The sequence below is a fragment of the Desmodus rotundus genome, chromosome 13 (assembly GCF_022682495.2).
Source record: "Desmodus rotundus isolate HL8 chromosome 13, HLdesRot8A.1, whole genome shotgun sequence".
Lineage (NCBI taxonomy): Eukaryota > Metazoa > Chordata > Mammalia > Chiroptera > Phyllostomidae > Desmodus > Desmodus rotundus.
Genome location: NC_071399.1, coordinates 8,930,160 through 8,946,886, shown reverse-complemented (window position 1 = coordinate 8,946,886; position 16,727 = coordinate 8,930,160). Strand labels below are relative to the sequence as shown.

The following is a 16,727-nucleotide window of genomic DNA, read 5'->3' as shown; positions in this document are numbered from 1 at the left end:
TTTGCAACCAAAGTAACAGGTATTCACAATTGCAGTGAAAAAAAAAAAATTTAGTCACCTAGAGAAAGGACAAAAGTCCACACCATTATTTCCCAAATGGGGTGCACCCAAGGGATTCTGCACAGACCACTGGACGGCACCAACGCCATCTCCCCAACTCGGCCCCACTGTCCTGTGCCTAGTCTCCGACAGGCACACCCAGGCTGGGCTTCCTTTCACTGTCCTAAGAATATTATGAAAAACTCAGGCAAGTCCCTTTAAAATGAAATTCTCAAATTCCTACCAGTCCAAGTACTTCCTATATATACCTTCTTTGGTCCTTCTCCTGAAGATGTATTTTATAAATCATTAGGTAGATTATTTTACCAGTAAAATGGTTAGCTTTTGAAAGTGACTTCAAGTTCACAAAGAACAACGTTACTGGGAGAAACCTGGGTAGATTAGCAAAGGGCTCACTAACTAGACTCGCGAGGAGCAGCAGCAGCAGGCACTGAAAAGAACTGCCAGAACTCCCTTCTGGCTACTTTTCTCCTTGGCTTTCTTCCAGAGCTTTTCCTTCCAACTTTTATTCATTGTAACAAACAGGAAATTAAATTTTTTCAAAGAAAAATAATATGTTATAATCATAGGAAACCAAGCTGTTTTTATTTTTGTAGGTTCTTTCTAAACCTCGTCCCTAAGTGTATCATCATGACATCATTCTACACCTGTGTACTCAAGTGGGTAGCCTGCCTTTTTCACGTAACACACAATGCGGCACATATTGAGGGTACTGCAGTCTTCAAAATTATCATTTATGCCTAGACATCGCTTTAAGAACTGATCATTTAGCTGAGGCAGAGGCCTACTGCTGCCCCTGCTAGGGGCTCATTTTGCATTTTTGCTATCCCGGATGTACTGAATCAAACTCCACTGTGCATAAACTTTTTCCTACATGTTAGCTATTTTCTAAGATAAATTTCTAGAAGTGGGAATTACTGGAACAAAGAGTAGGAACTATCAAAAGGTCAGGAATACATAAAAGGGTAATACATAATACCCTTCTGTGAATCCTAGGTGAAGATGGATATTTTTTCATGCTCATTTACTATGAATTTTCATATCAAGTGTCGGCCCAAGTCCTTATTCAATTTATCTGTTGGGTATTGATGTTTTCATTAATTTGGATAACCTCTTTTATAGCACTTGCGTATTAACCATTTTAACTTTTAGGTAGAGAGATAACACGGTTAAAACAAACTGGCCTGTCTTAAAAAGAAAATGCAATGAGTCATGAGCTTGGAACCAATCAGTTTAGTGGGTTTTGTACTCTGAAAATGTAAAGAATCAAGTAACAAAACTTTTCTTTTTTCAAAAAAGCCTGAATGAATGAATTTAACAACAGTTTGGAGATGCCAGATTCCAATGCCATCAAAAGCAAGCACTTGGTCCTCAGGGCTTGAAACAGAGTGAACTGGGCAGAAAGAATCCAAGATAAATCATCCCCTTTCTATGTAAGATGACTCTAAAACACTCCGTTTCCTTTGTACACTCACAAACCCTAAAACTCCTATGTCATTAACAGCAAATGAGAGATGGCAGCTGGGGCTACCCAAAATGTCTAGCACACTAGGTGAAAATTACACTTCCGGTACGGCTGAGCAAGGCTCCTTCCCGAACATCTTCATCGCACCTGAATTTTTAACTCCAAAATATTTCCTACGACTCCGGCCACATTCTCTTCCTCTCCGCGTTTCCCCCCCAGGCTGGACGATGTAGCTCTACTGACTCTCCAACCTGGCCTATGCCATAAACGGCTCACCTCACAGACCTTCTGTCCCCACTTTTCGGGAGCTGAACACAGCGTGCACCTCAGGCAGACAAAAGGCAGGGAGGGCTGTGACTCAGTGCTGGGAAACGGCCGCCAGTGGGCACAAGGACAAGGAAAGAAGTGTGCAAGGCCAGAAGCAACCAGGTAACGCAACGCCAAGTTCCACTGAAAGCCCTGTATGTTGAGAGATGAGGGGCACCCCAACTTTGGCTTATGCAGTATGTGCTCGCCTAATTAACCCCAAAGCTTACGCACCGAAAAGGAAGCAGAAAGTTGCATAGGACTCACCACGTCATCCTTGTTGGAAACCGACTGTGAGGCGTGTTTTTCTTCCTCCTTTATCATCAACTTCTCATACAGGTCACTGACAATAAATGAAGGGTAATACCTGTCCTTCAGGATCTCATAAACATCTCCCTGGATTTTGCAGAACACTTCGATACCTTTATTTCCTACAAGACACTGCTGGATCTCTTTGTACAGTGATTTTTCCACAGATATTTCTTTGCTCTCCACGAAGAAATTCTGGTAAATTTCACCAACCAACTGTGGGATTTCATTCTGAAAAGACAGGAAAACAATGAGAAAAGTAAGAAATATCATCTCTGAGAATTACTTTCTTCTGCCCTCTCTGCTTCTCAGAGCTGGAAGGAAGGCACTGAGAACGCACGATGTTATCACACGGTCGGGCTTCGGCTCCTGTGTGCGCATTCGGGGCGAGGGGTACACGTCAGACGCTGAGAAAACGACTGGTTCCTTAACGTGAGCGCTATGTTGAACAGTTAACAGCGGGCGTGTTCAGTTCTAGCAACAAAGTACAAAGGAGTGATTTAATGTGCACAGTGCTCTTTGTGCTTATTTTCATAAGCCTCACAAAATATATGTATTGTACATGTTATACATATTGTTAAGTGTATTTACAGACATAAACACACATATATACTTCACATTCTTTAATTTAATTCTTAAATACATATTGAAGAATTGCCAAGTATTGTACAAAATACAATGCTTATTACCGGGCTTTTCATTATAAGGGGAATCTATAATCAAAATTTTTTTCTGTGTTCCTTAACTCAACCATATTTTAAAGAAAACAAAAGGAGAACAAACAGTAGTGTAAAATATGCACATTATGATATAAAAAATAACAAGGCTATAAAATTGGGTTGTAGGTGACAAGACCAACTTTATTATAATAACAATGTGGGTGTGCAAATGCCTTTTTATAATGTGTTAAAAAGGAACTACCTGAAACTAAGTTTACTATTTTGGTACATTTATAGATCTTTCTTTTCCCCTTTGAATATACATTTAAAATAATCTTCTGTAAAATAAAAAAATCTAATTTTATTTGCAATTATAGGCTAGGACATAATGCCAGTGTCATATTCGGTTTAAAATACTCTTTTAATGTATTTTCTTACAGCTCTGCTGACAAACACAGACACAGGGAAGAACGTATGCGTTTTCACCAGCTAGTGGTTAATATTCCTTGGTCTAAACAGACTACCTTGTTAGCATTCTTTAAACATTCCACAGACTCCCAAAAACTAATCAGAGCTTTCTTGTCCATCCTTTCCATGTACGTTCCAAAGTGCTCTCGGTAGAAAGTACTGGCCAAGATGTCTTCAAACTGAAGAATCTATTAAGAGAATTCAAGAAAAAGTTCTTAAAAATCAAATTTTAAATATCAGTTTGTTTTAACCTCCAACGGATTAATTTCTACTTTAATTAAGCTCTACATTTATTAATAAGTTATTTAATGCTTTGGTTTTTTTAGACCACAGACAACGTAATATAGTGCTTCTTTCATTCTCCTAAATTTTAAATGGTAAAAGTTGACCGAACATTCAAAGTACACACATTCAATAAATACCAATTTTCTATAAAATATTCACTCATTCAGTAAAAGATCTATTTGGCATCAGCTCTGTATCAGACACACTTCTAGAAAATGAAACAGACAAAAATCCTGCCCGGTGGGATGTACTGCTAAGAGTAACAGATGCCGATGATAGAGAAACTGAAGAGAAATGCATTAAAGACCAGGAAGCTGGAGGGTAATACTTTGGCATTTTTGCTTTCCATCCTCTTTTAATATGGCTGAGGGAATCTCCAAATGATTTTATATTTCGCCCTTTTGTTTACAGCATCAACGTTCATTAAAAAAATCCTTTGTAAGTATCATTTAATTGAACCATAACATTCCATTGTAGGGATATACCAAAACTACTCCTTGATCAGTCTGCATGCTTACTGAACAACAAAACCCCGCTCCCTGAAGACACAGCAGGAACAATCGGGAGGATGTACTGCCGTAATATGAGAAAGCAGATGACCTTCATTATAATTCGTAACTCAATGAACTAGGAGAAATGCCTCAAATTAATTTAGAAGAAATTTAAGCCCCACATCCTTGGCTCTTAATGAGATTTAAAATGGCACCTAAGTATAACTCAAATGCAATGAAAACATTTTAAGGTTCTTTAAAAAAGATACTTACTATTGTAACAGAAAATTTTCAGAATGTTATCTGTAACATCTCTATAAAACCAAATGTGTATGTCAATGCCTGTTCAACTCTCCTGCCACCGACAGTAAACCCCCCAATATGTTCTGTGGGCAGAAAGGGACAGGCATCTTCTCTCACAACTTCTGGTCACTAATTAAAGGAGATGGCCGTCCCTTGCTATAGACCGCTAATAATTAGTTTCCAAAGTCATTTCAGACCAGCAGTGTTTAGCTGGTTTGCTAACTTTGGGAGATTGTAGCACGTATCTTTCCTTCATGTAAACCATACCAGTGAGGCATTTTGAAGTCCAAATGCTAACTGTCCATGCCCCTGACAGGTCTAAGGAACTCATCCCAGCTTTGGCTAGGGATGACAGCTCACTCAGAAAGCGATATCTGAATATTGGGAGGAGATGAGCAGGAAGGACAATCAACAAACTTTAAGGAAGTCTTCCCAGGACAATTTCGCTCAGATCAAATGAATTCCAAGTTGGATACAAATTCATGTGTTTGCAAAATTAAGTCCAAAACATCTTCTAATTCTTTTATTATTTTTATGTTCAGTCCCCAAAGTAGCAACTATCTCCAAATAAACGAGAATAAATATATCTCAAGGATAATTAAACACCTGATGTATCTCATATCTTCCCTGGTGAATGAACCAAGTTCTCTACTGCATTTGTTTTTTCTTCTCCTGAAGCCTGCATGAGCATTTCACTGTGTACCACCCAACTCTCTGCCAATAGACATACATAGGCTGGAATCCTGGCTCTGTTACTTCCGAGGCCCATGAGCTCTAGTTACTCCATCACTCGGAGCCTCGGCTTCTTCATCTGTAGCATGGGGATAGTACTGCCTGCTCTACGGGTTGCTGTGAGGCTTACAAGAGCTGCTGTGAATCACAACAGACAACAACAGAAACGAATCAGGGAAAGCCTGAACCAGGAGTTTGGCTAAGAAAGACGAGGATGAGGCCAAAAATCGGGGTCGTGAAGAGGCCGCTCTCTGGTTGGGTAAACACGGGTGAAAGGATTAGATTGGTGGGTCCCAAGCGGGTTTAATAGATTACAAAGGGCACAAGGACACGTCTGGGGGTGATGAGTATGTTCACTCTCTCACTTGTGATGATGGTTCCACGAGTACACACACTTGTCAAAATGTATGTGTGTACACTTTAAATATGGGCAGTGTATTATATGTCATTATACCCTAATAAAGCTGTTTAAAAATATGTATTCCATCCAGCCTTGACAACAGAACTGCAGATAAATGATGGATGCAACGTTAATACTAAGGACCTGGTGCCGGGAGAACACATATCAGAGTGCTCGTCCTATTTACAGGTTGCGGGATTGGATTGGCTAAGATTCTGTTACGGAATTTTCTGTTTAGGGTCATGCATGATACATAGTGGTCAGTGGTGTCTTTATTTCCTTGCAATGTTTTTCTCTGGTCTGGTACCAGAGTTAACCTGGTACCCTATGAAGAGTTGAAGAGTTCCCTTCTCCTTCATTTTATTGGAAAGCTATAGTTAAGATTGGTATTATCTTTGCCTTCAAATGTTTCATAGAATTCACCAGTGAAATGATCTGAGCCTGAAGTTTTCTTTGTGGGAAGGTTTTAAATTATGAATTCATTTCCTTTAATACATCTAATCAGATACTGTTTCTTTTTGAGTCAGTTTTGGTAATATGTGTTTTTAAAGGGACTATTTCATTTCAATTGTAAAAATTATTGGCTTAAAGTTGTTCACGATATTCCTTGTTAACCTTTTAATGCATGTAGGATCTACAGTGAGGCCCTCTCTCATTGCTAATGTTGGTAACGTGCGTCTTCTCTCTTCTTCTTAATCGGTCTAACTAGCGTGTATAATAAACACTGCTGACCTTTTCAAAGACCCACCTTTCAGTGTCACTGACTTTTCTGTTTGTTCTCTACTTCACTGGGTTCTGCTGTTATATTATTTCCTCCCTTTTAGTTATTTTAGTTTTGATTTGTAGGATTGAAGATGAAGATCACTGATTTTTTTTACCCTTTTTTTCTCCTGGTTAAACTCCTTGTTCTAAAGTCTATTTTGTCTGATGTTAACATGACCTACTTTAGATTTTTAAGTTTATGTTTGCATGGCATGCTTGTTCCCCTCCTTCTACCTTCAACCTATGTTTACCTTTATAATTTCCTGTGGATAACATATAATTAAGTCTTGACTTTTATTTATTCACTCAGGCAATCTCTTTTGTTTGGAGGATTCGTCTAATTTTGAAGGTGATGTTCTGAAACAAAGTTAGTGGTGACCCCTCCAGATCGGATACGGTTGATTAGATTAGAGCAAAGCTGCTTATCTATTTATGAAGATAGCAGAATGGCTCCAAACTAGCCAAAGTTTTACCTTCCAAACTGCAACCCACCATAAATATTGGAATGCTATATTATCTGCGCCTTCCAGCCTGAAGACTCGAGGAAATGGTTTCACTCTGAGGATAAACTATTGCAACAGAAATGGGCTTCCTCGTTTCCTAAGAATCTGGAAGAATGAGTCAAAGTGGAGCTAGAACCAGGTTAACTCTACTTCTAGTAGAACTTCCCGATAACCTGTGTGCAAATCACATTCAGTTCTCCTAACATGAGCTTCCCTCATCTTTCTCGGGGTTTTCTCTATCATCACATCTAAAACCACATCACCTTTTGAGTAAGCAGCCAGCCACCAGGGGCTTCTCTTAGGTGTGCCTCTCCCACCTCTATTGTATCACTTAACCTATAATTGCATGGGACTCTCTGAGAGCAGGGACACTCCAACTCATTTTGGATCCTAATGCCTTGCTTGACCTGTAACTGACAGATTAAATACTCTCAATAAATGTCCGCTCAGTGAATGAATTAATGAATGGATAAATGGATGGATGGACAGGACACAGGAAGATGACCTCGTCTGTGATAAATGTGGCTAGAAATTTATTTAAGAATCCGGAGGCTGAGGAGAAGGAGGGAGAGGAACAACATTCAACCTGTCAAATCCACTCTTTCTCCAGTGTTTACCAAAAGGTGAAGTTTACACTTTGAACTACAAAACCAAAATCGCAGAAAGGTGCATTTGCTACTAGCGAAATAAATAGCCTCGCAGTGGCTAGTGGATCCCTCTACAAAACAAAATCTCCTCGGGGCTGCACGGCGCCACCTGTGCAAGATGCTGCAGAAGAGCTGGTCCAATGTGGAGCATGAACTTTCCTTAAGAGACTTTGATGGAGACTGAGCCAGGAACAACTTCCATCACTGGGATAGAGAGGAAGGGGTAATACACAGATAAGCAAGAGCTGAACAGGAAAAGATCAAGAGACTAAAAATCAGAATAAGTGAGGTTAGGGGCTGTAGCCAGAGTTAAGTTATACAGATGTTGCTTCTCTGTTGCTAAGGGCCACCTTACAAAAGAGGAGGGTGAAGTTTGCCTTGAAGTCTGCTCCCGAGTGGTACAGCCAACTCCTCAAAGGGTACTGCGGTTGTTCCCTTCAATCCCAGCCTGCTCTCGGTCTTAGAAGACAGGCTTGGTCCTTGAAAATAAGGACAGGTATGAGGTAGGACAGAACACTTTCCCACGCGCCATGATTTAAGGACTGGGCATCAGAAGGTCCAAAGTTTTCTTATACAGAAACAACCACTGATATATTATGGTTTAATGAGAAGGCACTCAGATTTGTCAATCAGCTAGACTTGGGTTTTTTATCTAGTTCTGCCTCTTCTTACCTACGTGGCCTTAGAAATTTACTTAGAAAGAAACCAACTCTGTTTCCTCACCAATAAAATGGGAATATCAAGTACATATTTCACAGCAACGTGGTGAGAGCTGCGTAAAATAACTTTCAGGATACCTTCTACTTCATAGGTGGTTACTTCCATCCAAGTGACAACATGCTTGGGCCGCTGCAAGTATAAATGCGCTCCTCTAGGATTGTGGGAGGGCAAAGGGGGATGGAAACATACACACATGCCTGTGCAGACACACACGGCCCCCCATGCCTATCTGCCATGCCCATCCTCATTCCCAGAAGTCAAGGACACCAAGTAATAAAAGCAAACACGTGAGTCTATATTCTGGAACACATATCTTAAGTTACACACAAAAAGTTGAAGGACTGCATATCTGATTCCATCAGTGTTCATAACAAACAGGAAATGGTCAAAACAAGAACTAAAAAGTTCTACCTTCTGGCTTTGAGGCCCTTCCCCCTCATCCAAGGCCCCGTCCTCTTGCTGGTCATAGGCAGGGCCTCCCAGGGTTCTGATTCTCTTCTCGCACTGCTTCTTTGCCACGGTCAGCTGGTTAATGTATCTTTTCATGTTCCTGGCCCTCAGGAGATCAGCTTTCATTGCAGCAGTTTCTTTACCTTGAATGGGACGGATGGACAGTACCCGGTCAGAGGACAAGGTACAACAGAGGGAACACAACAACCGAAGCAGATTCGTGTCTGACGCGGAGCTAAAGAATAGAGTAGGGTAGACTAGAACAGAACAGAGTAGAATTTACGCTAACCACACACATACTCTCAAACACAAACACCAAGAATTTCTAAACACACCACTAACAAACCTGACTCAACATAAAAACATGTTTAAAAACCTCCTCTGTGCACATATACTCACACACTGATATGCATGTTTGCATGTACACATATAGTCGGCCCTTGAACAACACGGGTTCAAGCTGCATCAGTCCACTCATATGCGGAGACGGCAGAACCAATGACAGAATCAGAGAAAGTTCAAGAAAAGGCAGGTTTACAAAAAAGGTAAATTCAATTTTGAACAATGTGGCGGAAGACATAATAACATCTCCCCTCTCACATGCTCTTTTACAATGTCACGTGCACAACCTCCCTCTGAAAAGCAGGGTATGTGTTCCCTTTCCTTGAACCTGGGTGGGTCTGTGATTTTGCAGGAAGTGACACTATGACTTCCGATGCCACGTGGTAAGAGGCCATTGACCTGGAGCCCCGAGCTGCCAGGTAAGTCATGCACCAGCTGTGAGGCCTCCCAGCTTGGAGGAAGCCTAAACAGTCAGTCAGTGGCGAGACCTGCGTGGAGAGTCCCCCTGCCCCACAGGCCTGGCTAGATCTCAGCCCGCATGCAGCACTGACTTCCACCATGTGCTCGCGCCACCGTGAAAATGACCTGCCCAGCCCCAGACAAGCAGGGAAGAGTCATCCCTGCCAAACCCTGCCCGAACTGCAGGTTCGCGAGCAAAAGCAATGACTGTTGTTTAAGACTCTTTGTTTCAGGGTGCTATGGGAGGCCACAGTGGGTAACCGGAAGAGGCCAGCTGAGTCTTAGGGAACTGAGCTATCGCAGCAGAGACAGAAGGTGAGGAACTGAAAAGCACCTGGCTCTTGGATGGGGACTTGGGTCAGGGGAGAGTGAGACAGCCCAGGGAGAAAACGACGATCCCAGCACATAATCTAAATAAACCCTACATTCAGTGAGAGCGAAGAAAGGCTGGCGAGGGAGACTGGGAAGGAGAGTAGAAAGGTGGATTAGAGAGAGTGGCTTGCTGAGAGACCAAGGAGAGACCTGCAGCAGAGAGGGAGAGACAGTGTGTCTTGCCTGTTTTAGTGCACCCGCCTGCTAACTGGTCAGCACGCTTTCAGCCCTGCTTCCCTGCAGGCTTCGTGTCAACACAGCAGCCGGCATGCGCCCACGGCACCCCTGTGCTCCCAGACCCCCAGCACGCTGTGCCACCCCCAGCAAAGCCCAGCGCTCTTACGAGGGGCTGTGAGAGTCGCCTCCCCGCCCCCATCCCGCCCCACTGTGCACATGAGCCACACTGGTCTCCTCACTGTTTCCTATTTTTGAATTACCCCTTCATTGAGATGTAATTCACAGTCCATACAATTCACCTATTTAAAGTGTACCATCTAATTGCTTTCAGCATATTTACAGAGTTGTGTAACCATCACCACAATCACTTTCGGAACATTTTCATCGCCCCCAGAAGAAACCATGCACCACTGGCAGGCGCCCCCACCCCTCTCCGCCCTGGGGGCTTTACAGGGCTGCCTCTGTGGACTTGCCTACTCTGGACATCTCGGGGAAGTGGCAGCCACACTACGGGGGTTCGGTGACTAGCTTCCTGAACACAAAGCCCGACGCATTCTCTCAGCCTGGCCCTTACCTCCCCCGTGTTACCTGCAGGGCTCAGTTCCCAGCCTCCTTCAGGTCCCCAGTTCAGGTCTCAGGGAAGCCTTCCTTGGCCACCCTATTTCTAACTGCGCCCAACCCTAAAACATTACTTTTCTCCCTTTCTGCCTTACTGTTCTATAGCGCATATCACCGTACTACATATTCAACCTACTTGTCCTTATACGTGTCCCCGCAAAGGCCGTGCCCAGGAGACCTACTGTCTGACTTCCATGACGCTTCCCCAACCAGTCCTGTGCTCGGCCAGGGCATGGCCCTCGTAAACCCACCGATGCACACGAATACACGCCTTTGTGACCTGAAAACCAGTTAGCCAAGAAAACTTCAAGTCAAGAAAAGTACAGACAAGCAGGCATGAGGCAACCAGTGTGGCCCGGCTCGAGCCAGATCCTCGCGGCTGTTTCTCTGCAGGGCCGTGGGTCACACCGTGCGTCGTTACACACGCGCTGTTGTGTGGTTAATCACACAACATCTAATCCAGCTTACGACGGAAGGCCGAGACAACAAACAGTGGCAGGTGAAACTGGGTGGCGGCTGCTCTTTAAACTGCTGCCAAGATGAACACACAAGTGATACAATATTCTAAAGTAATTAATTATAAATGTTTACCGTTTTTCCTCCTAGCTTATCTAGATTCTGCTGAGGTCAAAGCAAAAGGAAGTGGCTTCATTTGGGTTTGTTTGCTGCAAAGGACATTGGGAATAAACATTAGGTGAACACCTTTGTCTATAAAGCCACCAAGCAGACCTGTGACCAACACAGAGTTACCTGTTGCTATAACCTTCTGCCCATGAGGTTTTTCTTCCTCAAGCAAACGGAGTGGCGGTTAAACAAGAATGGGGGACAACTATTAGCTACTATTTCCAGTGAGGCAAAGGAGGGCGAAGCAACTTACAGTACAAACTAGCGACTCCAGAAATAGCACAGGTGTAAAGGGATGGAAATACCACCTCTACATCTTTCAGGTATCAGAAAACATCAATAGCAGAATTGTTCCCTTTTCTCATAACACCTATCACACTCCCAGGCACAGCCTAACAGCAGCGGCTCGGCAGGTGGAGTGAGGAATTCAGCGGCTGGCGGGGCGGGGTTCCTCCACCTCAGCCGCGGGTAAAGCACGGCTGTGGGCTGCCCTGGGCACTGCAGGGTGTTTACCGCCCCCTGGCCTCTGTCCACCCCTGGATGCCAGTAGCACCCCTTCTCCCAGATGTGACAAACAAACATGTCTCCAGACATTGTCAAATGTCCCCTGTCCCCTGGGGGGCAAACTTGTGCCCCCACCCCCACCCCCTCGAGGAGTACTAATATAGAGGCACAACCTCCACGGTGCTGCCGGAGACAGGCTGCACACCTGTCCCCTTCGCCCGACCCCCATGGGTTTCTCACACCCCCCAGGCAACGCAGGTAAGGAACTAGGAGAGCTCCTCACCAGACAACCTGGCTCCACACTGACACACTCATACACCTCTGAGTCTCTCTTAAACATGAAATAGAAATTTTAACAAACACCCTTTGAGAGGTGGGCTCAAGAAACAGGTGTGTATTTACTTAGGCACCAGACAAGCTTCCGAGAAATGGTGCTTGACTTCTTGACAGCAATTCTCGGTAGTTACTAAGCATTACAAACTCCTGCAAAATTATTTGAAAATCACCTCCAAGTTTACCCAGGAACTTAAAAAAGATTTACCGTACTTTTCAGCTTGATGCCGGTAGGTTTTGGTTTTTGTTATTTTTTTTAAAGAATAAAGAGGATTCTCTTACCACATGGAACACTTGAAATTTCCTGAAGTGTCACTCCACCGCAGTAGAAAGTCCACTTGAGAACAAGGAGAAAGGACAGCAGGAGTTGACGGTAGAACCACTCTCACCGTCGTGGAGAAGACGGCAGAGAGCTCACAGGCCCTGCACGGCCTGGCCAGCGTGCCCGCCGCACAGCTTCCGTGCCCTTCCTCTACGTGTGGCTAAGACTTCCTTTGGTTTAAGGCCCTTGAAATGTTTGCAATATCCCTTTGAAGCAATTAAACCCACTCACCACATTACCAGGAGAGCCCTGCTTCCAATTAGAACTGTTAGTTGAACAAACGTGAGACACACGCTAAGAACACAGCGTGTTCTCAAATGGTGTGCAAGTTTTGAGCACGGCTCTCCTAACACATCCCACTGTTCACTCACCCGTGTGAATGAGCAGTGTGGTGGGGAAGGGTCCAGGACTGAAAATCGGGAGACCTACGTTCAAGACCCAGCTGTGTGTGTGGGCTAACCGGCAGTTCTACTCACACAGGGCACAGCGATGAGCATCCCTGGACCTGAACTTTATTCGTATGAATGCGGGTATTGGAATCTATGATGATTAAAGTTTTCTTGGGGGACAGACATGGCAGTAGGGCTGCCTGTCAAATTATGAGACTCGAGAGAGTGTAAAAGTGCTCTGAACCCTGCGTCCCTCAAGGCAGTGGGGACAGCAGGTGCGGGAGGCGGCAGTGCCGCAGTGTGAGGCTGGACGGGGAGAGGCCAGCGAGGGCCCCGGGAGCCATGGCGGGAAACCAGCCTGGGGTGTTTAGTCAGTTTCGGTCATTCATAAATTAGGAACGGTCTGCATCAAATTATCGCAACGCTTGAAAGTCAGATCATGTCAAAGCATTAGAAAGGACCCTGAGATGATTAGCTCCCTTCTTTCAGTCAGGGACACCTTTAAATCCCAAATCAGACAATCTCTATAAAAATAATTCCTAGTGGAAATCACTATGGTTCTTCTTAGCGAGTAACTGTGTCTGTGTGTGTATGCATTCGATATATTCCAAAGTTCTTCTGTAGTTCCACAAGTTATATTTAATCCCCAAACTGTTTACTTATACCCTAAAGAAAACAAGATGCACGATTTTACCGACGCCTCCCAATCCACGCTCCGGGCGCGGCACTGCCAAATGTGTACGGTTCGTACACAGCAGTTCCTATCAGACTCAAATCCGCATCACGTTCTGTGCTGTGCTCAGCTGAATGCATGTTACTCTGAATCGCCTGAACTATTCTTGACAACATTTCAGGATTCAAAACAGCAGAAACGAAGGCTTTAAAAGGAGCTGAAATCCTGGGCTTATTCACACCAAACTACAGAGAAAACGTAGCGTATGTCCCATCACTCGCAGAACTCCTACACTTGGCCACTGTTTTAGTTCACTCGGGGACTACAGCCGAATACCACAGACGGCGTGGCTGTAAAGAACAGAACTTTATTTCTCACAGTCTGGAGGCTGGAAATGCAAGATGAGGGATCAGCAGGCTTGGGCTCTGGGGAAGGCCCTCCTTGCCGATGGCCGCCTTCTTGCTGTGTCCTTAACGTGGTAGAAGGAGTGAGGGGTCTCTCTGGGGACTCTTAGAATGAACAGAGTCCTAATCCGACCCAGGAGGGCTCCACCTCACGACGTAAGAGCCTCCTGTAGGCCCCACCTCCCAAAGCCATCACGTTTGGATGTCAGAAGCTTAACATGTGAATTCTGGGAAGGCACAAACACTGAGACCATAGCAGCCAGTAATTTTAATGGACCACTTCTCAGCCACCCCGTCTGTTCTAATTGTAAATACAAAGTTAGAGAGCTGGGAACAAGGATACAAACACGAAGCATCGGTGGCTCTGTACCAGAGCGTGGGTCCCAGGTAAGCAGCCTCAGCATCGCTGGGGAACCTTTGGGTACTGCACACTCTGGGGGCCCACTCCCGATCCTCAGGGTGCTGAAGTCTGGGGGTGGCACAGCAGGTGCACTTTGACTAGCCCCCCAGGAGATTCTGAGGCATGCTAGAGTGTAAGAGCCTCTGCTCCATGGGATTGAGTCCCAACACCTCCGGCTAGCGTATCAAGCTCAGCTCTCCATGGCAAGCCAAGCAGCAGCACTGGCCTGACCCAAACACAGGATGCTGGTCCACAACTGCCTTCTTTGTCTCTGTACACGTGGTACCCTCCACCTACGTCCACCCGACAAGCCCAGAAAGGGATGACAGCCACTCCGTCTGAGTCCGCTCAGTTACCCTCCAGGAAAAACCCTTCTCGACCTCCGGTCCAGGTGGGGCTGACCGCACCACCACTGCTCTCTGCAGGTGCTGCTCTCACCAGTTACCTGACTGCACCAGAACTTCCGGTGTGTGACTACCCGTCTCCTCAGTATGCTGTGGCCGCCTCAAGGTCAGGGGCAGTTTTATTCATGGCACAGATGTTCTACCACACACTGGCACTCAGAAAAATGTAGGTGGGATGACTGACGGCCTACTTCTGGTGGGTAAGGTACCTTTCAGAGCACAGTCTCCACGGACGTGGGGGGTCTTAGGAGAACTCAAGAACTCATCCACCCAGGACTGGGGAGGCAGGGCTGTGATCGGAGAAGAAACACGTTCGGGATAAAACACAAAGGATGAGGAGCAGTTGCCCTGGCAGAGTGATACTGAGAATAGGGTAGCATTCCAAGAAGAGGAAGAAACAGAACGTGCAAAGAGTACGAGGCAGGAGGAATCGGGTGTGTTGAGAAAACAGGAAAGTCAGTGCGGCTGCAGAGCAAAGCGAGGGCGTGGGTGGCGGGAGATGAGGCTGAAGGTAGAGTCGGGGGCCAGAGTGAGCAGGACCAAGTGGGTTTCACATGAAGGAGTTTTTATTCTAAGAACAATGGGAAGATCATAAAGGGTTTTAAGCATGGAGGTGACATAATAAAATTTGTATTTTTTAAAAATCACTATGGCTTCAGTATGAAAAACATATTAAATAGGGCCAGAAGTGGAGGCAAGGAGACCAATTAAGAAGCTACTGCTGTGGCTGAAGAGAAAGACCGGTGGTGGGAAGCCACGGTGCGGAGGGAACTGAGTTGAGATGCCTCCAGGAGGTCAAGCTGCGTGACGACAGAGGACCAGCTGGAGCACCCCACGGAAGGGATGGACAAGGGTGCCTCCCAGGTTTCTGACTCGGATGCGTGGATGGACAGAGATGCCATTCAGAGAGACAAGAAACGACAGAAGATGATGAGTTTCATGGGACTGATTTGGGCACTTTCTCTCGGCAGTAAGAGTGAGCTGGCTTATTCCGTGAGGTTTCAGAGGGTGCACAATCAGGTAATTTCTCACCACCTGTTAGATGCCATTTTTTCTTTAAATAGTTTCTTCAAACTATTTTCACAGTGGCATATCATTTCTTAAACACCAATGATTATGATTGAAAAAGACTTGTCAGAAACATCTTATATTCAGCAACAAAACTATATTTATAGCATATACTCGTACACACTACGTTCATACACCCAGGCTGAAACAAAGGTATTCTTAGGATCTTCCATCTGTTCTTTCTTTTTTAAAACTTCTTCCGTTTCCCACTCACAGAGCAAATGTGGAAATGAGGAGCGGCACCCTGGAGATGACACTGAGCGCAACGGCACACGCAGCCTGGTAGCCTCGCTACATGGTCACAGACACGGTCATGGACATGGTCACGGACATGGTCATGGACACAGACACAGAGTCACAGACACGGGCACGGACATGGTCACAGTCACGGGCATGGACACAGACACGGTCAAGGACATGGTCACGGACACAGTCACGGACATGGTCACAGACACAGACCCGGTCACAGACACGGGCACGGGTGGCAGTGACTGCTGCCTCTCCCCAACGACTGGAGGCCTGTCCTGCACCCTAGGATAACAGGTCCCCGCCCTCACATAGGAGAGGGGAACGTGCTACCACAGGGGGGCCAAGAGCCATCGTCACCCCTTGGCCATTCCTCAGGACCCTGCCTGCGTAAAGCTCTCTTCACGTGGAGGGAAACAAACAGGGAGAAAAAACAACCTAACACCTGTTTCTTTAACAACACTTACAGGAGTGGCGGTAGGACAGAAGGCGTCCACAATTCAAATGCTTAGCACAGGAAAAGGTTATTCATGAAACAGCAACTCACCGGAGTCCTTTAAGTGATGATCAAGATTAAGTTTTGAGATAGAAACGTTAATAAATATTAAGATTACTTTTACTCTGTGACCAAAGTTATGAAGTCATGTTTAGCTTAAAAACAGAACAAAATAATCTTCTAAGAGTTCTGACTAAAGATGCACAGTTTCTACAGGAACACAGAAATACAAACAAAGGGTTCTGTTAGGATTAAACTATATTTACTTTCTCTAATGCTGTTATGCTATTATTGTAATAAATTAAAATACTTAAGTGGAAGCCAGAAGAATGCTCA

General features: G+C 44.9%; 1 protein-coding gene across 2 annotated transcripts in view; it reads right to left on the bottom strand.

The window, feature by feature from the left end:
• The window catches only part of SNX25 (sorting nexin 25), an 81,180-nt gene that overhangs the window by 17,034 nt on the left and 47,419 nt on the right, over nucleotides 1-16,727 (bottom strand). For both annotated transcript variants that reach the window (XM_045197088.2, XM_024562685.3), the window contains exons 7-9: nucleotides 8,522-8,703; nucleotides 3,324-3,455; nucleotides 2,099-2,371 (exon numbers count right to left, since the gene is read on the bottom strand). In XM_045197088.2, coding sequence (XP_045053023.2) covers nucleotides 2,099-2,371; nucleotides 3,324-3,455; nucleotides 8,522-8,703 — 587 coding nt within the window. The remainder of the gene's footprint in view (nucleotides 1-2,098; nucleotides 2,372-3,323; nucleotides 3,456-8,521; nucleotides 8,704-16,727) is intronic.